The sequence below is a fragment of the Tachysurus vachellii genome, chromosome 9 (genome assembly GCF_030014155.1).
Source record: "Tachysurus vachellii isolate PV-2020 chromosome 9, HZAU_Pvac_v1, whole genome shotgun sequence".
NCBI classification, from domain to species: domain Eukaryota; kingdom Metazoa; phylum Chordata; class Actinopteri; order Siluriformes; family Bagridae; genus Tachysurus; species Tachysurus vachellii.
Genome location: NC_083468.1, coordinates 22656813 through 22680706, shown reverse-complemented (window position 1 = coordinate 22680706; position 23894 = coordinate 22656813). Strand labels below are relative to the sequence as shown.

The following is a 23894-nucleotide window of genomic DNA, read 5'->3' as shown; positions in this document are numbered from 1 at the left end:
TTCATTTTCAATTCTTACACAATAAGCTTTGTTTTTCTTTTTCTAATTTGCAATGTACATTTTTAGAAAAAATAAACAAATTAATAAAAGACCTATAAAATGCTTTTTTATTTTCCTGCATGCGTGTGTGTGTCGTGTCTTTGTGTGCATTTGTGATGCAGGTTCAGAAAGCCTCCCAGAGATGAAATGATAAACACTCTCAGGTTAAGTGCACAGGGGCTGCTAGCGTTTTTGTGCTGCACCCTCTGTTGCCAAGACGACCTGGGAAAAGGGTTGAGATGCGGGCCGTAGATAAGTATGTGCACATTAAAAAAAAAAAAACAACGGCAAAGATGGAGAGAGGTGCAAAAGACGCCTTTCATTGTTTAAGTTGCTTTTGGGTGCAAATTGGAGGTGAAAATGGCACACACACACACACAAACACACACACACACACACACACACACGCACATATACACAGGTTGAGAGAAAAATGCAATGGCACAGCAGCAGCTCTGCGAAATAGATTCAGAGCTTGCAAGCATTTCAGAGAGAAGCTGCTGCGGTTACGAAACTGGTGCAAGGTGACGTTCTTTGAATCCAAAGATCACGGTGTCCTACAAAGTGCATCGTTTTTTCGAACGAAGACGCCATATGTACAGCCGCAATTCCTTGCCTTCTTGCAAGTATCGAAAGTTCACATAAACACGATTAAGGGAAGAATAAACCCCTGTGGTTTGCTGTTATAATAACATAATAACCAGTGATAGATACCAGCTTGAACATTAACATGTCCTGAGATGTTTTCTTTCTCTTCTACTACAGCAGCTTGCCAATACATAACTACATTTTTATTAATCATTTATTAAGGTATTAATAATTTCTTGACAGTTTAACGATACATATAATGTTGAATGTCCAAGAAACAAGTTCATTCTTAGTAATTCTTGTTATATTACTTATGTGACCAGCGATAAAAAAAATCAGTCTCTTTTATCTTAATCTCTTGAAGCTCAAAAGAAATATTAGAGCTTGTCTTGTTAACAGGAAACTGGACAGTTCTCTGGTCAGAAGGGTTGTTTTGATTGTTTTTTATTTGCTTCTGTTACTGAAAAAAAAAAATTTAAAGTCCATTTTTCATTTTTGAAGATTTTAAAATGTTTTTAAATTTTGGTGTATTATATCCGTAGTCTTGTGTGGCATTCGCAGTCCATAGAAACGATATGATGGGAACTAGTGCCAGAATCCCGCTCTAAAAAAATTTGGTGCAGTGGTTTTAATCGTGTGCTCGACATATTTAACTGATCTGTCACACATGGCTACTTCTTCGGCGTTTCCTAATGGCTTTGGTCATCCGATTCTGACTAAACTGCTGAATTCCTTTTGAATCACAAGTATCACTGCCCCAGTTAAAAACATGCAGTTAAACTTTGACCTACTTGGTGAGGACACCTTAAGTTACATTTCTGAAAGCTATTGATCTTTAATGACTAATACGTCTGATTCCTGTGATTCACGGAGTGATTCAACTCATTCCTTTGTTTTTGATGATTGACTCACACCTGAGTCAGAGAGCGTTTATGTCTGTGAGGATAGACACTGAAACTGACCCGTGTAGCCGGCGAGAGCGGCAGCTGGGATGACCGGCTTGTCCTTGCTGAGATCTGAGCGCTCGCGGACGTAGTCTTTAAACGTTCCTTTGGGCTTGTGACCATGCAGAGCTGTGGAATAGTCCTCTGAGTCAAAGCTGTCGTAGGACGGGACGCGCTGCAGGCTGTTGAACGACGACTGACTGCTCCAGGACTGCGTCAGACGGTCGCAGCTTTCGAAGCTCTCGGTGCTCTCGAACGAGTCCTGGCCTCCTAGTTTACCTGAAAAAAAGTGAGAAAAACATGTTAAGCTAAAATTACAACCTCAATCCAAAGCTTCAATTAAATCTTAGTCTCAAATCCAAAGTTTCACCACAAACATACACATGTAAACATGTTGGCTCTCAGTTTTTCTCAGTAACCGCAATTCAGTGCAACTTTATAAAGGTGCAATGTTTGGGAACTAATCTAGTCCAGAAGGTTTGATGTGGGAAAACATAGAAGAGACTGGACTGTAAGAGAAGAAAATACCCAGAACCATTCCTGACCGTTTATCGCACGTTTCCATGTTACAACCACTATTCGCTCTTTTTTTTTTCTCTAATTACAAGAAAACTGAAACCAAGTTTCACTCTATTTTACGCCAAGGCACAGATGAAAGATTACTGCTAATTGAACTGCACTTAAGGAATGAAAGCTAATGCATTTGTTAGGAAAAAGCATATCCTGAAATCCTCAGCTGCATAATGGAAGTCACATGTGGGTTTTGGTGGTGTCACAAATACTTTCCCACGTCAAAGGAGGGAAAAAAAAAACTCGCCAACTTTTACGATTTAATGTGTGCAAAGCTTGGTCAGGACCGACGAGAAAATAAATAAAGTGTCTCATCGTGTTAACATGACACATGAAGATCTCCAGCTAGAAATCTGGACTTTTTGGAGAAGCAAAACGAATCGGATTGTCAGTCGTTCTCCCATCGAGGAGGGGTAGAGCGAGCACAAGTGTGGGGGAGCAAATGTGCGAGTGAGAAAGCACATCGAGTGTTTCGTGAGAAAGGCGCTTTTGACTCTTGACACCTTCGGTACCTTACGAGAACATGAGACGCTTTGGAGGGGAAAAAAAATGCTGTCCCTTTTACCATCTCAGTATGTGTAAATTATTACATAAAAGGAATACGTCTGGAGAGCTGTGCGCTCTATCTGTGGCTTTGCACATCTCCTTTGATGCAAGAAGCTTTTTTTTTTTTCCTCCCGTACTTTTTTTTTGCCTTCTTTCACCACGGCTCTTCAGCGTACAGACAACGTGTACATAACCGCAAATACGACCACAATAATTCCCTTCGTTCTCTAGGCACATGTGGCAGTGCGAAGCATGCACGCAATAAAGAAATCACGCTGAAACCAGTGCTATGCAGACCACATGCATGTGATCTAATGAAATGAGGACACGGCTTTCTTAGATATGATAAGAACTGCTTCTCATGCTGTTCATGTTCTCATAAAGATTAATGATAAATAAGAAAGCAACGTGTGGTCTGGATGAAAAGGGTTGAAACGGCTAACTAACATGGCGACGGTTCGTTTCCTAAAAACATCAGCATTTCGGTACCTGATTTATCCTAGTGGATCATGGGAATGTAGTCTGCATGTATGGAACTGCACGTACATTCGCATCTAGGGGTTGTTTGTATGTTTTTGGGAGGTGGAAAGAAAACCGGAGAACCCTGACAAAGCCCACAGAGACACAGACAAACTCTAGACAATGTCAGGATGAAACCCTGAGGCTACGACACCCGCTGCACCACTGCGGCCATAACTGTAATTAAATTTTGTACAACATAGCAACTTCCTTCCTTGTCACACACCTGACAACCGCTTGATACAGATTCACCACTCATCCACCCACACATACCACCCACTCTGCCTCCTCACCTCTGCTGATCCGACCCACACACATGTTGTCAGGTGAAACTTCCTGTTTGATGGGGAAGTAGTCACCCTGAAGTGGGTTGAGTGGCGTGTCGCGCAGAATGACGTTGGTGTATTCGTTCTCGTACTTGAGCGACAGCAGGTCTTCCGAGCTGATGGGGTGAAGGGTCTGGTACGACTCTGTGATGAAGCCCGGCTCCGAGTACTCCGAAGGTGGGACGCACTGAGCGTGTTCGATGCCGTAACCTGAGAAGACAAGTTAAACCGAGGGTTAAAAAGAAAGTGTCGGGCGTCCGCATGGGTGTCTGTGTGTATGCATGTGTGAGGCTTTTTATGAAATTACTGTCCGTCTTCAAGCACTCACAATACAGACTCAGACAAATCAATGCACGTCTCACGTTACAGGCTTTGCTGTGGCTGTGAAACTCACGGTGAAGTGCGGCTGACAGGTACTCACTGACAAAGTAGTCTGAGGTATAGCGAGATTCCTGGAAACCTGAGCTTATGCCGTTGACAGGGAAATGCTTTGGATCTTCTGTGTGTGGGGGAGAAAAAAAAAAAACTACATCAGTGTATGAGATCAAATTAGCATAATAGAAGATAAGATAATGAGATTTCTTTAGTTTTAAAATAGACTGTCTAATGGGATCGCGGCTTCCTCCCTGTAACCTGACTAACTAAAGATTTTCCATAGACGTCAAGCGATCAATAAGTGACTATAAAGAGGAAAACGTGTGGCACACGCAGTGCAGCCTCCTGGCGTAACGAGGTGAGAAAGACTCTGCGCTGTGTGTGGGGAAAGTGCTGCAGAGAATGATTATTTGAATGGAAAGTGTACAATGTGTTATGGAAATCATTTCCTTAAACTTTCACACCGCAGGCGTACCAACACACCTACGAAGGCAAGTGCACGGGTGTTACATGACTTTTATAAACGGCTATGTACGCTAAAATCCAAAGAGAAAAAATTTGCGTCATGATGTTTTTTTTGTTGTTTTTTTTTTGCATATGAGCAATACAGGAATACACAATGAAATAAATAAATAAATTGTTTTAGAAACAAAAATATTAAAAAATAAAATCACAGGCCTTATGTACAAAAGTGTGGTTAATAATGAATCATTTTAAAAAAAAAAAATCACGTGGTGAAATAAAACTTCATGCACTATATGTGAATTTATTTATTTATTTATTTTTTTACAAAATATTAAAGGTGCACATTTCATTACTTTTGTGGTAATGTCTGAAGTTCACCATGGACTCTGTAACATTTTTTTGTGGATATAATGCCTTGGTTACCTTGTTTCAAGCCATTCTAGTGTGGTATAGAAAGCCTGCAGGAAGACTCTGCTTGATTTGTGCCAGTTCTCATGAATATTCAAATGAGCTATGCTGCTTGGTTCCGATTGGCTAACCGCTAGGATATGAGAGCATGACTATTCATTCACCCAGCGCAATAAGTAGCCTAGGCTAGAGGAAATTTGTTTACAATCACCTTGAATTGCAGCAGAACGGCTTCTTCACAAGCCCGTTGATGTTCAGCCATCCTTGCTGTTTAGGAAATTCACTGAGCTACACGAATTCTGGGGGCGCGGTCTCAAGTGGAAGAGCTCATGAATAGTAATGAGCTCAGTCACTCTGACGTCAGAGTGACCAGCTTTTCCAACTGACCTGATTTCTCCCCTTATTTCTTTTAAGTGGCTAGAACTGACCGGGGAGGTAACAGTTCGTTTTCACATTCACGACACAACACAAACACATATGGAGCTAACACATATCAAAAAATACAAGTAAAAACGCTTTTGTGTGGAAGGGCACCTTTAAAGGTGCAGTGAGTGACCTTGGTTCAATGTAGATGATTTGGACAGGTTAGACTTCATGGTTTGGGTGCTAAGACAAAATCAGCTTCAAGGATTTACAGAAGGTTTAAATCTTCCTCCTTTTCCTAAATAATTGATTTGTGGGTTAATTTTATTTTGGAGCTTTATAGCACCACAGAGACATTTATCCTTCCTAAGCAGATACAGTTATGTTATTAAAGCTATGAGAACATGACTTAACATGTTCAGCGACAGCGACAGCAACTTAAACAGGACGTTAAATGTATATTGACCGCAGCTATAAATAAACAGTAGCTATGGTAAGTATCTACCATCTTAAATGTCCAGGTTTACCTTTCTGCAGCATCTCTAAGTGCTCCCACAGGATGTCCCCTACAAAGTCGGGCGCCAGGTCTAGAAAGCGATCCTTGCCCAGTGCACAAAGACTGGCACCGTTCATGCAGAACTTGTGGAAGTCCACATTCTTCAGGCTGAACTCGTTCACTGTCCACAATAGCCATTCTCGCACGTGAGCTTCTGTCCACTGCCGAGGGTCTGCAGAGTGATGAGAGAGAGAGAAAGCATTGCGTTCAGACTCCATTACTGAGTAAAAAACCCAAAGTAACTGATGAAATTTCATCTTTAGATTAGGAAGAAAAATTCAGGAAAAATTAAGAATATTAAAATAAACAAACAAACAAACAAACAAACAAATAAATAAATAAAAACAACAACCATAATAACAATAATAATAATAATAATAATAATAATAATAATAATAATAATAATAACTATTATTATTATTATTATTATTTCTGAAATAAATCCCAAATATTTGGGTTTCATCTGTTTTTCTTCTAGAGTATGTCATCAGGAAGTTATATACAGCATGTTTTGACCACAATGTCTGTACTTGGAACTCAAAACTCTGTAATTATAGCCTACAGGTCAACCATTTCACACACACACACACACACACACACACACACACACACACACACATATGATATGGCACGCATATATATATAACAGCTATTTTCAATTCCAGACCCAACGCAGACTGAACCTCCTGCGACATGACAGACGAAGCCACCCTGCGGTCTGAGTTAGTTTGGGAAATATAATTCACAACAGCACGGCCATGCCAAGTGCCTATCTTGCAAGATCCCCTTATAGCTAGTCTGCTTTGGGCAGAGCAAAACTACACAGCACGCATTTGTTTTTTTTTTCCACTCTACTTCTTGTTTTTTTTTTTATAATATCGACATTCTGTGAATTTGTTCTAGAGAAAACAGACATTGCTTCCAGATATCTATAACTGCTCATATCTAGTAAGTAGCTCTAGACAACTAACTAACTAACTAACTACTGTAACTAACTAACTAACATAAATAAGAGTGCAGCTTGTCGATTAAATTTAGGTTAACAGTTATCTCCCGTATCGTGTGATTCAGACATGGAAGGCAAGATAAAGAACTGCTGAAATGCCAGATACACATATAAGTGATCGATATCTAGAAAAAAAAAAAAAAAAAAAAAAAAAAAGTCGGAGAGTCGTAGTGTGCTGTGCGACACGCGCTTACCTTTAGGAATACCAAGTCTCTGCTGCTCCTTGGTGAAACCGCTGAAGGTGGCTTTCAGAGCCTGCGACATCATCTCTTTGCTTCCTGGAGTCAGTAGAGGAACATCCCCACATTCCAGATCTGTCCCAGTAAAGCAGAGAAGAAAAGACACTTCATTATCATCATCATCATCATCATCATCATCAGAAGCCTTTATTTTGTCATATATACATTACAGTAGAGTTAAATTCTTTCTTCTCATCTCCCAACTGTTGTATTTGGCAGTTGGGGTTAGAGGACAAGGTCAGCCATGAGACAGCACCCCAGGAGCAGAGAGGGTTAGGGGCCTTGCTCAAGGGCCCAACAGTGGCAGCTTGACAGTGCTGGGGCTTGAACCCTGATCCGAAAATCAACAACCCAGAGCCTTAAACACTTAACATTAATGTCCTACAGGGGAGAGTGCAAACGCATTCCCTCACTATCAGAATTTATGCAGTTAAGATTCCCACATTTGGTAAAGTTCAGCACAGCCTGAGTGCAACGGCTAAGCCTCGCTGTGAGCAAACCACCTCCTTCATCATAGTATTGCCCCTTGCATCAGACAGCGTTCTGTTGTATGTAGATAGGCAACGTGGACAATCTAGACAACAAGCATGTGAACACAGAGACCAGATATGAAAAGAAAGCTTCACAGGGAATCAAGCTCAGACTAGTTGAAGTATGAATCAGGACTGGAATCTTGCAGGACATTTTATTTTATTTTGTTTTTTTACATGTGGGTGCAACAGTGAGACATCAGATATGACACACAATTACACTATTTACTACCTCAGTGTGTTTTCACAGTGTTTGTAAGAGATTCTGGAGGCACAATGGTAGGAATTATTGCTGTTTATTTATTTATTTATTTTAAATCACTGCCTATATTTCACAACTTCTGCTCTCTATACAATATGCAATTCAAGAGAAAGTCATGTTTTGGTCAGATAAAGCATTTAATCAGTTGCATTTATGGAGCAAAGTTTAACGATGGCATATTGTGGTTATATTGCTCCAGATTTTGTATTAACTGCAACGCATTGGAAGAAAATGGAGATCTTGTGATGTATTATTAATGAAGAATTTCCACATTAGTTTTAAGTCAAAGCACAAGTTATGAAAAACGTGTTATAGAAAACCTGAATTGTACAGAATAAAAGTACAAAGGGCAACAAATATAACTAACAAAATCGTAGCAAAAGCCAACGTGTGCCTGCACCACCCACTGATCTCTCAAGCCCTAAAGAGACACCATAAAGCCCTAAGGGTACAGCAGGTCAGGCTCTGATCCCTGTTCATGACCCCGGGTCTACTTTTTTTGCCCTAGCCTCATACCATTCAGCTAGACTTCTGTCACTGGGACTCAGTAGGCAGGGGTCAGAGGATGCAGTGCAGGGGCAATGATGTCAGGGCAGAACAGACGCAGCAGTGTTGGGTGGACGCCCAGCGGGACACAGAGGGGCTATTTACGAGTTAAACAGTACCCGATGACTCCTACTAATCCAATTACAAGCGGCCACTGTGACGGAGCAAGGGACACGACGGGGAAACCCCCCGCCACTACTTAAAACCTAAAAGGAGTTGAACAATGGTGTAGGTGATAGCAGACAAGGATGGACTGATGTCATGTGACTTTATTTACTAAAAGATCCAATAAATTAAAAAAATGGGTAAGGATGGTGTATGTGAAAGTACGTTAAACGGCGATTAGATCTCATGGGAGAAGAAAATCACGTATATTTGACACATGACACATGTGTTTTTCACGTGAGAAATATTTGATATGAAAATAGAAGACTCGAGGGTAAGGAATCATTTTAAACTAAATTAAACTTTGGGCAACTAAAAAAAAAAAAAAAACGATACTTTTTTCACTCAAAAAATGAAGAATAATTCACGTCACAACACGTGAACTGTTTGAAACGCCGCACGTGTGAATTTTAGGTATGATTACATGTGACGTGTGAATAATATGAATCATTCAAGTGATGTTTGTGCCACATAGAAGGGCAGAGATGAACCTTTTTTCTACACACAGATATTCTGTTTCTGGAATCAAGAACCTCATCTCTCTCTCTCTCTCTCTCTCTCTCTCTCTCTCTCTTCCACAATCTTCCATATCCACAATGCGACATAGTAGATCCAGGAATGTGCAACAGCTGTCCCTCCTTTCCCAGCTCTCTCTCACTCTCTCTCTCACTCTCTCTCTCTCTCCCTCCCTCTCTCTCTCTCTCTCTCTCTCTCTCTCTCTCTCCCCCTCTCCCTCTCTCTCTCTTTCTCTCTCTCTCTCTCTCTCTCTCTCTCTCTCTCTCTCTCTCTCTCTCTCCCCCTCTCCCTCTCTCTCTCTTTCTCTCTCTCTCTCTATCTCTCTCTACCCCTTTCTCTCTCTCTCTCTCTCTCTCTCCCCCTCTCCCTCTCTCTCTTTCTCTCTCTCTCTCTATCTCTCTCTCCCCCTTTCTCTCTCTCTCTCTCTCTCTCTCTCTCTCTCTCTCTCTCCCTCTCTCCCCTCCTGTGCACTCCACTCTGCAGTGACCCTCTCTACGCATTTCCGACAGCGTTACATTAAACACTGTGTCTAAATGGAACAGAGCGGTGTGGCGCTCCGGTGTGATTCGATCAGGATGAAGCCCGGCTCTCTCCGCTCTCCATTTTCGGCTCTTAATTGTGCATTAGCACAAACCGTTCTGCCGACCCTAATTCAGAACGCTCTCAGACACCGCGCTGGAAAAGAAAAAAGAACACGTTTTACATTAGCCGAAACCTGCCACGCGACGCCTGCAAAACGCAAATGTTTAATGAGTGTTGTTTCTGTAAAGATAAAAGTGTCATTTGGACAGAGGTTCAGTGAGGACTAGTGGAGGCCTGTTCATTAGCACAAAACATTGTAACACCTTGTGAAAGTGAGAAAAGAGCTGGTGCTTTGCATTGTGTATCACTGAACACATAAACCGTCTTTTTTCTCAATGCTGGAAATATCCACGAGACACAATGAAGTCTCGACTAATTCGCTCGGGCCGTTTTTTTTATTATTTTATGAGACTTTAACTCGTTCTAATTCCTAACCTCTTGCTTTTCTTCACCTTAGGCTTACTTTCTCTTTTTTTTTCCCACCCACGCAATTTTTGGTGCGTCTCATCGAGGGGCCCCATCTCATCGAATCCTGCTTCAAGTGAAGTAAGTGCTCTCAGTCACACGCTACTCTGAAATGTCGTTCACTTACTAATAAACAATATTTAAACGGTAACTCTGGCACACGTATCACGTGTTTCAACTCAGACCTAATGCGTTTTGGTTTCAGACTCTGGTGAAACTGTTAATTATTCATCGCAGCTGGCCGGCATATTGAGTCCGTCATGCTGACTGGCAAGACGACGGCACGGCCCGTTCATCATCCTAAATGACAGATAAAATACACAAATCTTCGAGCTTTGATATCTACTGATGGATCGCCACATGAACGAAGCGTGCCGTCATGTGGCATCGCATCAGTTGAAAAGTTTCAGTGATGTGATGTTTCAGTGCACATATGGAAGCTATATGTGAAGCACGTGGCCAAAAAGAAACGTGTGACTTCGCGGCACATGATCTGCTCCATATTAGTCTCAGCATTGTGTCCTGTATAGAAGAGCTTCGCAGTGACAGTGCAGGTGTGTGTACACAGTGGGTGCTGAACTCATGGCCACGTGGACCGAGTTAGCTGCCTCGCTCGGCATTGTGCCGGAGCTGGGGGCCGTGAAATTGAGATTACAGTCACGGTGGTCTCTGGGAGCGAGGTGTGGCGAGGAGAGGTTTGAGTGATTCACTTGTCTGTAACGTGAGTCTATCACAAGGCAGTGCATGAATGGGGCTCCTCAGAGGGATGAGATCAGCTGGATGGCGCTCCAGGCCCCTCCCTTTGCTCTGAGAGCATTCATTCACAAAGATTGTCATGCTATTGATTCAGGGCTCCACTGACACGCACAAAGTGGAAAAGCCTGCAGACGGGAATTGTTACTGAGTAAGTCATATAAATAGGCCCAGGACTGTGTGTGTGTGTGTGTGTGTGAGAAAGAGAGAGAGAGAGAGAGAGATTGAGTGTGTGTCGTTCTGATGGTGCGTGAGAGAACATGAGTGGGCGTGCAATAAAAAGTCACACTGTCTCATGTAGGCTTTTCAAAACTCGGGACGATTAAGCGCCTGAATGCCTGCTGGGTCCGATTTATTTCTGTCTATATGTCAGATTAGCATATTGTGCCTCTTCCTGTCTTTTTTGTACACATTTGCGTAGGTGTATTGTGCTCCGGGAACCTTGTTTGCACCAGAAGAGGTCAGATGACCAGAGAACGAACAACTCTTCGATGTACATACTGTAAAGCATCGACACTTACAGCACAGACTGTGAAAAAATTCAAGCAGGAAACGTGCACAGGCTTTTAGTCTCTGCAGGGGTCTGAGTGCCGAAAAGCTTAAAAGCCGCCCCTCCCTTGGCAGCCGTCCGGACGTGATGGTGCTATCAGACTCGTTTCGTTGCTGATCTTTATCTTTCACTTTCTCCGGAGTGCGTTAGGAGTAGGCTATAAAACCTGGCCAGGATGATGAAGGGTCATTCAGCCAGCTGGACCAAGTTGGGGGGGGGAGGGGTGGGCAGAAAGTGGCAGCAGGGTGCTCGCTCAGAGAGATGCTTGTTCTACCTACTATTTGAATTTCCATCTGAATAGAATAGAAGCCTGGACCAGGAATAGCAGCAGATCCCAGAGCCAGTGCCAATGCTGGCCAGGATTATAAGCAGGGGCTCTCCCTGGCCGGAACACTGCCGCTATTCTTAGAAGCTAGACGCACCAAAAAACATGCATTCTTCATGAACCATTCAAGGCTTCAAAGGGTACATGGGTTTAAACCCCCCCCTGTATTCCAGTTCACTCTACTATTCTTTCATTACCGCTCTTTCTCCTTCTCCTTCTATGGTAATTCGTTGATAAATGAACTATATGTCCTATATGCAGATTATCAGCAAACTTTGCACTGCATGACTGATAACCGCCAACCACCAACTTGTATAGTAAGGTGTGCCCGATACTATGCCTTGCACAAACACGGCTGTGCAGCAGGCGTTGCAGTTGCACGAACCCCACCGCAAAAATTCGGCGTCCACACTTCCAGCAGTAGATGTGCTCATCTCAGGAGACCTGCACTGTTTAGACCTTGGAAAACAAACACACGCAGAGAATTACAAACAGTTTATTGGCAACGTCTTCCCTCTCAGACACGAGCACAAACCTTCGTTAAACCTTCGTCTATTCCCGTAAGACGGTGTATGATAAAGATATAAAATTATTTGGTTGTACAGATCATTTTGTTAGCACTCGAGTCGTTGAATGGGAGGGAAAAAAAGCTGCGTGTGTAATTAGCAACAGGGTGGCTAATGGTTTCTGCCTGCTACGAGGCCAGCCGAGGTCCAGCAGACGCATGTGCGCTAAATGAATTCCCTACAGACCACAATGTTTTCATGTAGCATGCCATGCATTCTTGCCTTGTTTTACTATCGCTAATGTGGAGGGCTTCGTGATTCGCGTCTGTCTGCGTGCGCAGTCTTCGTTTGGCGCTTTTTAAACTGAAACACCGTTGCTACGAACACTTCATTTAGCAAATCGTTCATATTAAGTAGCGGTGTTAGTCTTGAACAACATGTGTGCCACAAGAAAAAAAGCCTAAAATGAGTTTGCATGAAAATGAAATCCCGTGTGACACAATTTGCTTCCTGGAGATGACATCTGTTTCGGTGGGTTCTTTTGGTGTGACTCAACAGCAAAGAAATTTTAGCAACAAACCTGAACATCTTAAGAACGCCCAAGAAAATAAACGCACACAAACAAAATGTGCATTTTATTTAATGAAGATTTTCCACGGTTCACTCTGTTCTCTGATTTAACCAAATAATATAAAACACAATATAAAAAAAAAAAGCATATTTCAAAACAGACTAATTGCTAAAAGTGTAGGCTGCAAATGGATAAAGTAGGATATCTGAGTAGATAAGTCTGAGATTCTAGCTGCTAAAGAGCTAAGTCTAGATCTTATTACGTCTGGAAGCTAATCCAGACGCCTACGCTGATTGCTGGTAGCACCCTGATGGACCCTGGACCCTGTGGGTCCCTTTATTTTCTATCAGAGATGCTATGAAGAGGGTGAGATAAATGATGCCCAGTAGCACGAAAGTCCAAATTGTCAAAGAGAACCTCAAACGTTCTCAAGAAAACTCCTGGACAGATCAGAGACTGTCAGCACAGAGCGCTGATTTGACACAGTGTCATCATGATTTGGTCAAGAGAAGTAAAACGGGAAGCTGAGAGTTCACGCTGTTTCCCACCAACCCTTCACACTTCACATTTTCATACCTGAACCTTACTGTACATTCCAGATCAGTTTATTATTATTATTGATCACGTCTGAGGACACAGAGCCAAAGCCAGAGGCTGGCGTGTTAAAAAAAAAAAAAAAAAAAAAGGCACCGCTCCGGCTGGACCGTTCACTTCCACAGCCGCCTGCCACCCGGGAGAAAAGTCTGGAACTCACCAGAGGGTCTCTGAAAGTTCCACAAACCCTAGCGACTAGGCACAGTGGGGGTGGTGGTCTAGGGTGGGGGTGAAGGCTGCCTCCTGAGACTCTAACTCAGTAATTAGCCTGTTACAGGCGGCTGGGATGAGACGACATAGCAGCAGACAGGCACCACATCAGGAGCCGTGGAGACGCGGCAAAAATAACGGAGCATGTGGTCCACAGAGGGAGAAAAAAAAAGATGAATGGGGAAAGCAAGACAGATCAGGAGTACAAGTGAGATGTTGTAAAATGTTGAGAAAGAAAAAAAAATCTGGCTGGATTGTTCTTCCCTGCTCGAAGACACGCTGTTTCTTTTGTTTTTGTTTTGGTCTTGTGTGGAGCCGTGTAGCCCGAGCTTGCCGTTTGGAAGGCTATAAAAGGGTCAGGTCTGCTACAACCCAAACCAAGTACGTCCTTCTTACTAGCGCCTGATCCAAAATGCAGTGACGAAAGCAAAACCATTTTAAAACAGTCACTGACGGTATCGTCTCTCGGTCTGGACTGCCTGCTCTCACACATGCTTACTATTTAGCACGCAGTTGTTCCTGAAGGTAAATGCTCCCCATAGTGCTTTGATGACTACATGTTAAAGGGAACAATAACTATGTGTGGTCACAAGACAGACACTCTAAAAGGGGAGGCTTTTAACTGGCGCATTCTACCAGTACCGAGTCATTTCACCGGCATGCTACAAAGCTGTGCGTGATTTGTTTCATCAAACACATCCTTAAAAAAGATTAGTCAATTCTCAGCACCCTCATTCCCTAAATATAAAGTGTACTATAGCAGAAATTCTGCTTTCTAACCACAAATGAGGTAAATTTGCTTACAGGAATCCCACATGAGCAAGCTCAGATACTCCAAGCTCTGGCATGCCTCACACCTCTCATTAAAACACACACATTCATTCTGACTTGTAAAACATTCAGAGGCCTGCGAAAAATGAGCCAAGGCCTAGTCATTTGTTTTGCTTTACCAGCAACCCACATCATATGAGCACCGATCACCAAGCCTCATGTTTGTACAGCTGCCAGGCTGCTTGGCATGCCCAGTGTCTGGCAGAGCAAGACCTCAAGGAGAAACACCTCAGGCTGGATCTTTTACAACACACAGAAAACATCACAGCTACAAGCTACCAGTTCTAAAATACAGTACAACAGACACCTGTGTTATAATGGATACACAACGTATCCCGTTAGCAAAGGATAGAGTGGTCCTGAGGCTACATGAAGATAGTGTGTGTGTGGGTGTGTGTGTGTGTGTGTGTGTGTGTGATGAAGCATAATTTGAGATGATGAAGCAACGTCTTAATCAGATAAAAGAAGGCAGCAAGCGACCCACCCAACCCTTACACATTCCTATCACTCACTAAAGCCTGGTTTCCAGCTAAGAAAAAAGAGAACGAAAGAAGAAAGAGAAAGAGAAATAGAAAGCAAGCAGCACCCTCATCAAGAGCTATTTCTTTCTGTGGCCTGAAAACAAGTGGGTGGGATGTGACCTCTGGCTTTCTCTCATGTTGTTGCTGACCCACTTGGCTGTGCTAAGTACTCTTTGGTCAGAGATGAAAGCAGCATCCCTGTCGTCAAGCGCTTTGACACCACAAGTTATGAGCGCGCATCTCGGCTCTTTCCGTACGCTCGGACGTTTGATATCGTTTTGTTTGCCGAGCCGTCATGCTGGTGGGAGCGATAGCTATTTTAAACAAGCCTGGCTTGAAACGGTTCGAGGCGCCGTTTCCAGATCAGAGCTAAGCAAAGCATATGGTTCACGTTTGGGTCTGCTTGACAGTGGCTTCATGTTGTAGAAGTCACACATGTATTTGTATAGCGTTTGTCAGGGCTAGTCTTCAGAAAAAAAAAAAGAAGAAAAAAAAAAAGACTTTATGTATAGCCCTGTATTGTTTTTAGCTAACAAGATGTGAATGTGCAAACACAATCATATTAACTCGAGTCTATTTGAGAAGCTAAATGGGCTTGTCGAGGTCATCACATTATTTGGAGACTCCATTGTCTGCTCTTCCTCCATTTGTCTGGAGTTAATCGGATCCAAGATGAACTCTATGCTACTTTTGTGATACTCTTTACCTCTTTACCTTTAGCTTTATTTAGCCATTATTTTCGAAAGAAAGAAAGAAAGAAAGAAAGAAAGAAAGAAAGAAAGAAAGAAAGAGTCATTTAGTGAGTTTAAAATGCTTCAAAAAAGTACAAAAACTAGAGTATTTTTGCTCCATGACTAGTTTTGTGAGCATGTTGTATTATATTCTAGTGTAAATAATAAGCAATAATAAGCACATTTATGAAAAGTTCACCACTACATTATCTTGTCCTCTTTCCTGTGTGTCCAGACTCCATGTGTGCTTGTCCTCACTATTACACATGCACAGCTTTGGGGTTTTATTTCCCCAAAAATATAACACATACAAAATGTGAAGGTACAAGATTACAGTAAGCACTATGCTGAATTTTATGTCTTTGTCAAACCAGATTGCTAACACAGGACTCTTTCCAAGCAAGGGGCTGGAGTTGTGAAATGGTTTTGCAAGATACGACCACAGTGTTTTGGCAATTCATATGCAACTTTCAGCATTTTTTACTAGTGTTTTTCCATGTGCCTGATAAGGTTTGTGTATATGGAAGCATTGCTTGTGTGTGTACATGCAAAACGGTAAGATCACGCCTGGTTTTTGTGTTTATGTTGTAGTGATTCATATCTCTCTCACACACACACACACACCACAGAGTGCAGTCAGTTTTCAGTTTGACACTTATGGTGCGAATAACATTTTTCCATGATGTACACACAGCTGCTGCGGTGTGTATGATCGACAGAGTAAGCAGCATGCACAGATGTTATAACAACAGTCAGCTTTTTTGCTCAGGGAAACCAGCGGCCACTGAACTCGCTCTGCTCCGCTGACCGAGCACAAACAGGGTCAGGTTAGGAAAGTGCATTGGACGGGTGTACAGCACGGCTATATTCGGTCAGGGCACTCACTCCCTCTCTCTGAGCATTAACTATCCTGCACAATCATCACCTCAGTCCAAGTTTCAGGAGTGTCTTGTCAGGAGTGTGAGGGGGAGGATTATAATGCTGACTGCTCAAGCCGCACCTCATGTGTTCTCCCTTGACTGACTCCCTCTTCTTCTCTCCATCATGGTCAAGCATGCAGCCCTGATCTTGCACCTCGCACTTTGGATGGCATGGACGGGGAATGAAACAGCATCATGACAAGCAAATCTTTTAGCGCTGCCATGAGAAACGTCAGACGATTCCTCTCGGACATGCACGATGACCGAGTGCAAGAATGTAGCCATAATGTCTGCCTTTATGAAAGCTGATCTCCTGATGGCAACATAAATGGCATACAGCTTCTTCATAAATACAGACTGCAATACAGAATTGAAAAAAGTTGCATGCACTAACTAATCATTTCTGTTTCTAAACATCAGCTTGCTTTAAAGATAATAAACGCAGACTACCTGGTCTGGTCTGTTTCACGCTTCTGCAACTTTCCAATTTGCACTGGTCATGTATGTGACTATGAGCCTCGCCCTTTAGCTGGCCTGAGAAACTGGCATGACACAAACTGGCAGCATCATGACAAATAGCTTGGTCAGCACCAGTCAATGCATGAGCAAGAAGGAAAGTTTCCTTACAGAAACACTGGATGAGCGTAATAATGAAGACATGCAGCTTTAGGAAAGTGTGTCTGTTTTGTGTTTGTTTTTTAACAAACAAAAAGGGAAATATCTGCATGCATCTAGTATGTTCTTGCAAAATAAAGCATGCAACTTTATTGAAACATGTCCATTTCAGCAGCTATTACAATCACGTTGGTGAGGGACAATGCTTTCTCGTGTCTCGTTAGCTCACACACATTGCACGCAGCTCCTCAGCACTGAAAGCTTAATAAATAATTGATAGGCGCATCTGGCGCGCGCGCGCTGTGCTGCGCATCGCCTGTGCATGAGCGCGAGCGCTTTGCGTGTTAAAAACTATCGCGAGCTCCAACGCCGGTTTAAGCGCGCGGTACAAGCCAAAAAAAAAAAAAAAACAACAAAAGAAAGTTTACCCAAAACAGAGAACTGGATAATAAAAGGAATCGTTTACTCACCGTCTGTTTTTTCGGATTTTATTATAGTTAACGTTGGCGTCATTTCCACGGCAGCCGTCATGGTCTCGCGTTCAGCGCGTGCGCTTACAGCTCACGTTTAAATCCCGTTATTTTCTGTTACTGGGGTAAAAAAAAACAACAACCTTCTCTTTTATTTGGATTTTCTCGCTCTCTATTTTTTATCCCAACTATATCCTATGTCTCGAGCGCGAACTTCTCTTTCTCTCCCTTCCTCACTCACTCACTCACTCACTCTCTCTATCCTCTCTCTCCTTCTTCTCTCTCTCTCTCTCTCTCTCTCTCTCTGGGCGTCACTGTGTGAATGGGCGGCGTCATAGCTGATTCACTCTTCCCTTCACACTCTTCATACCTTTATATGAGAATTTCATTACATCTCTTTTTCTAGCATTTAGTTCTAGTCGTTTTTAGTTTTTTTTTTTCTTTCCCCTCTGATTATTGAATTGAATAGTACAGAGAAGTGGGCATGTGGTAGCCTAGTGGTGTCGGGCTACCAAACGTAAGGTTGTGGGTTCGAATCCCACATCCACCAGGCTGCCACTGTTGTGCCCCTGTGCAAGGCCCTTAACCCTCAGTTGTATAAAATGAGATAGTGTAAGTCGCCCTGGATAAAGGCGTCTGCCAAATGCTGGAAATGTAAATGTAATGTGAAGTAGGTTTCATCCTGCTCCGTTATTTCACGTTCCTTCAGATGCTGGCAGATTTCACAAGAAACAGAAGTCACAACTTGTACAAACTCACCGTCAGTAACGTTGAGCAATCTCTCAAGACAACAAAAAAGTGTTATGCAATCCGTTGCTCAATTTGTGATATCATTCTTAACGTCAATGTTATTACTTGTTGTTTTTATATCCCTGATGAGGATGTAAAACCTAATGGAGGTTTTTGGATTTCCTCTGTTAACAAGATATCTGAGAATATAACACAACCTTTAGATAATTACAAAATTCCAAACATACGGCAAAGACGGTCTACCGCTTCGACCAACTTGGCCGACCTAAACTGAAACTTTAAAAAAATCCTAGTAGTAAACAATCTTCCTACCAATGTCTACTATGCCATAATCCAAACGATTTAATTATCTTCTAATGAGATGATCTAGCGACGTCAGACAGTCCAAACTGAGGTTCAAAATGAACTTGGTGAACAGGTCGATTTCACGGAGAAAGGTCCTAGTGCTACCCAGTGACAAGACACACAAAGGGCATTGTTTATCTTCTGTCTCTTCCTTATCTTCTGGCCTTATATTACAATCTATGAAAGAAAGAACAAGTAAACCATGCCAGGTCTTGACTTTGCCTTTCACGCTGAACTAAATATACAGCAGATTGAAGGGCAGAAGCATGTCTGAAATGAATCAGTAAATCATGTTCAACCAGCCAGGTCTCAGTGAGTGTGTGTTAGTGTGTGATGGGAACGAGTGCCCTTGTAAGACTGGCCAAATCCTATAAACACCTCAGAGTGTTTCCTGCCCACCTTGAGTGGATCAATAAAAACCCAAATGGAGCATTTTACCGAGGATTCTCTCACCACATCCATATCCCTGTACACAGTGCCTGCAATGACTGACTCTTACTGTGTGGATGTTAAGTGGCCAGAGACTGTAGTGGCTAAGTACAAACACTGATTCTACAGGGTACTGAAGTGTATATACAAACCTGCCTGCTTTGTTCAGATTATCTACAATAGAATATGCAGGCAGCTTCAGCTTGACTGAATTTCCGATTGTGGATATGACCACAACAAGCAAGATGAAACATGAGTGTTCATTGGCTTTTTTTGAAACCGAGAGAAATTGAGAGTCAGAAAGACAGTGAGCAGAGAGAGAGAGAGAGAGAGAGAGAGAGAGAGAGAGAGAGAGAGAGAGAGAGAAAGAGAATCTCTGCTTGCATTAACTTAATTAGCTGTCATGGCAACAGATTGCCATTACAATTGTCATGTGCTGATCAGCTTGTTTCCCCAAGTGGAACCCGATGGCCTTGACAACTGTGAGAGAGCTTGTCAAAAGCATTCACCCATTTTGGAATAAATGTTCTCAAAAATGAACCAGGACAAAGCAGTCTTTTCTTTCATTTTAATCAAAGGGCTTTTTTAGAAAAGGGAACGTGTCGAGATATAGCACTTGGTCTGTCTGGGCTTGCGTATTCAGAATAACCCTGTTTGCCCAGTCAATACTAGCTGGTCTTTTTGAGCAGCAGGTTTGGCCATACCACCTGCCTCCAAATGGATTTGAGAGAGCTGGGAGCCGGAGTTATTGATCAGTTATAGATTTTTAAACAGCGATACCTTGCACACTAGCCATTAGCCTGTCTGGATAGTGTTTCAGCTGACAGATATGAGAGGTGGTGGAAACTTTTGGATCTTCTTGAGGGCTTCTGTGGCCAAAGCCTCACAAGATCCTGGCAGACCTGAGGGATTACAGAGGATAATAAAAGTAGGAGGAGATCTCTCACTCCCCTTACGCTGTTCAGTCACTCCCACATTCAGTCATCCCCTCCTTCCTTGTCTCACTAGCCCTCTTTGTTTTAGCCTTAATGAGCGCCTTGTATAGTCCTTAAAAGCACAGGCCAGGCTTCTCAATGCCCAGGGGCAGCCATTAAGACTAATGGGGTTGCTGACTAATATCATAGAGAGGGCTTGCTGAGTGGCATTTTTCTCTTTATAGGAAAATGTAGAGATGGGGGTAGGGAGGGTGTCTACGCGAAGTCTGTCATTTCTTCATGTTGCTTTGATCCTATAATGGGAGTGCTTACTGAGCAATTGCACGTCAATGCTGAAAAAAAAACCTGCTAGATTCTATAGCTGTGTCCATAGATTTAACTGAGTTAGAACTAATGAGAGAGGGCCACTTATGCTCAAATGTGGTGTCACCTACACTCTGAAAAGTTGTAAAGTGGGATAAGATTTAAAAAAAATAAATAAAAAATGTGTTCATGCCAGAAAGATGAGTAAAAGAGAAGAACCGTTACTGGTCCATTTTTGTCATCAGTCATCATCAGTACAACTGTCATCGCCATAATTACACAATCATATTCATGATTATTTTGGCCTTTGGAGAATCCCAACCATGGAAGGATCTGGGAAATCCCATCATTGTTGTGCAAGAGAGTTCCTGATCTCACTAATACACTTGCCACATGCATGAGGGAATGCTGAGTTTAATTCACGATATCCAAAAATTCATTCTTCCTTCCCAAGCTGGACTGCGACTATAACTCCAGAGCTTGTTGACTCCCCAAAACAAAGCTGTTGCTTCGATACGGCCGCGGAAAAAAGAGCTTGATGTTACGGAAAGCATGTGCTCTGCCTCCGAGCAGCCCTTAGTTGTGTGGGAATTAGTTGAACAGAGAGGAAGTGCCACGCGCTAGCCCCTTTAGCACATGCTAATCAGAGTGCCTGTAATCTGGGCTAAATTCAGAAGCAGCTGAGGCACATAGTCCAGACACATATAACTATGAGGCTTTGAAGTCTACCTTTTTCATACTAAGAGTGCTGTTGTCATGGTTTCTGAGTAATGAAATTCAGAAGTGAAATGTCATTGTGTAACACAGGAACAAGTGAGTAGCTCAGCATACGTGAACATATTATACTGTAGATGATTAATTACCCAATCTAGGATGCAAACACTTTTACAGCTGGTTTATTCATTAAGGATGTTTCATACAGTATCATGTAGGAATGCATGCACTTAAAAACAATGATATGAAAAATCCGTCAGTAATGTTTGGTGTGTAAAAGTATGGCAAAATATGGGAATGTGGGAAATATTCATGGTTACTCTAAAGAAATGAATTCATATAGTCCATGCATTCAAACATTACACACGTTACATAAATATGGACCACCAAATTTCAAAATTAAATTAGAGTTAGATTCAATATTAACGGGATATTTTCCTCAGACGAAAAACATGTTGTAGCCTGACTGATATTTCTTTCTTTCCATCAACAGACCTTGAGTTCCAAGTTGATATTATTCATGTATTATTGAGGTTTGGATTAAATCCATTCAATTGAAAAGAGGCTAACAAGCTATTGTAAGAACTCAGTAATAAATTCAAATTGATAATGATGGGTTCCGATGTAACCTTTCCAAACCCCTAGGGGTCCCAAGATCGCAATTGGTTTAGGTTATCAAATGTACAACTTCCTGTAAGAAGCATATTAGTCTATCTGGCCTGATTGTCCCCTGTTTAATATATAAACTGAGCAGTCAGTTAGTTATAATAACTAATAAACCAGCTTCAGTAATAACTACGTGTAGCTGTTCTACATGTTCCTATACGTCATGGCCCCATGGGAATTACAGTTGTATTCATTCTTCTAGCCTGAAACCATGTTTTCCATTTTAAAGAAACCACCAGCCTCAGCATTCCTGCTCACATCGGACAGAAGACCCCTAAGGCTGGTGGAGAGCTTTTAAGGGGCATATGTGGAGGGAGGCAGGGGTAATTCTTGAACAGATCCCCCCTCCTGCTGGTTTCATCACAGAGGAACAGGCTGTCTGAAGAAAGGCCCAGCTCTTTCAGAACAATTAGCACTGCTAAAAAGCACATCTCACTCCTCCATTAGCTCAGCCATGTGTCTGCCCATTCACCCCATTGTGGAACTAATTAAATTACACCCCTCCTCCTCCTCCTCCTCCTCCTCCTCCTCCTCAACTTCTTCCCCTCCCCCATTTTTCTCCCCCTACTCTCCAGCTACAGTGGGCACCAGATATGCATACCTCTGTGTTTCTTTCTAACTGTTATCTTACCTACTGCACAGTACTCAGTCCTACCTCACAGACCTTTCTTTTTAGCGCACACAAAACACACAGATGGACCAATTGCTTTCTTTAATAGTTCACCCTGTCCTTGACACTGCTGATCTTCAGGCCATTGATCTGTCAGGTCAGAAGGCCGGGATCATTATGAATTTTTCATAGAATGCAGGAATGCATACACACACAAACACACACACACACACACACACACACACTAAACTGACACAGGACACCTCCCATGAGATCTGAGAATATCTGAGATAATCTTATATCGCTCTTCCTCCCTGTGCTGTGCCAACATATGAGTCATTCCTGTGATTAATTCTAATTCTGTGTTAGATTAGTTTCCCCTTCCACGTATATAATGAAGTGCAATGTGTTTCACCATTAATCAACACACTGCAAGATTTCGAGTGATGAAATAGATTCGAAGAGGAAGGTAAAATTTCATCATTAGATATTTGGCCACATTGCAAAAATGATATGTTATCAACAGAAAACACATTGAAAGTAAGACTATGAGAAAGTGTATGACATGTATGCCCTTATCCAGGGCAATTCACCTTTAATCACATTTAAAGCAAAAGGGTTACGGGCCTTGCTCAGGGGCCCAGCATTGGCAGCTTGGTGGACCTGGGATTCAAACTCACAAGCTTCCAATCAGTAGCCCAACACCTTAAAACACTAAGCCTCCACACACCATGTTTATTTACTGTGTAGTCCTTGTGGAATGTGTATCATTAGCCAGTTCTTTTTTTTCTAAAGAGACAACAATAGGCAGTTTGTCAATAATTATCCTTGTATTTGGTCATTTTAGACTCCTTCTCCATCTGAATGTGTATCTTTTAGCACCCAGAAATGACAGCTTTGTTCTCGGCACATTAATTTTAAGACTGTTCAGCTGGACGTAGCGGCTAGCTACACGTAGCTTAAGCAAAGCTCGTATACTCACCAGCATTAAGCATCATTCAGCCTATCATACTATACCAGGGCTCTCAAGTTTTGAAGACAGGCAAGCGTGACATCTCCAACCCCAAACCGGCCATCGAAAATACAGTCTCTAATGAATATGTTTTTTTTTTTTCATTTGTTGTTGTGTTAAATCTTACCCAGTTACAATAGTGCTATTTTCTGATTGGCTATTGTGTAGCCTCTTTTTTTGATTGGCTGATAAGTGTCATGCTTGACTAAGAACTCCAGGGGAGACGCGCTTGATTCCTGCCCGGTTCCATAGAGACAGCGGTGCGGACTGATACGTTTTGGGCGCTGCAGCATATTAAATATATGATAAATAGTCAAAAAGTTTTTCTGCGTGAGAAATACAATGTGGTGGGAGAGTGTGACAAAAGACCAAAATGAGCGACTGTCACTCTCAATGCGTGACACTTGACAGCCCTGATATACTGTTCTTTATGCAAGATCCAGTATATGCTGCTTTGAATAAGCATAGTTACACTGAATTAGCAATGCACGGACTCTTCTGCCTGAAGCTGAAAGTCTTGTCG

The 23894-nt window shown here is 42.3% G+C and overlaps 1 protein-coding gene across 3 annotated transcripts in view; it reads right to left on the bottom strand.

Moving 5' to 3' along the window:
- ets1 (v-ets avian erythroblastosis virus E26 oncogene homolog 1) overlaps positions 1 to 23894 on the bottom strand; it is a 41540-nt gene that overhangs the window by 5907 nt on the left and 11739 nt on the right. Inside the window, exons 1-6 of one of the 3 annotated variants that reach the window (XM_060878300.1) lie at positions 17608 to 17900; positions 6900 to 7019; positions 5671 to 5871; positions 3954 to 4031; positions 3500 to 3742; positions 1590 to 1850 (exon numbers count right to left, since the gene is read on the bottom strand). In XM_060878300.1, coding sequence (XP_060734283.1) covers positions 1590 to 1850; positions 3500 to 3742; positions 3954 to 4031; positions 5671 to 5871; positions 6900 to 7019; positions 17608 to 17668 — 964 coding nt within the window. In that variant the 5' untranslated portion in view covers positions 17669 to 17900. Of the gene's footprint in view, positions 1 to 1589; positions 1851 to 3499; positions 3743 to 3953; positions 4032 to 5670; positions 5872 to 6899; positions 7020 to 17607; positions 17901 to 23894 lie in introns of those variants that run through there. The other 2 variants (XM_060878298.1, XM_060878299.1) reach the window with 2 other exon arrangements.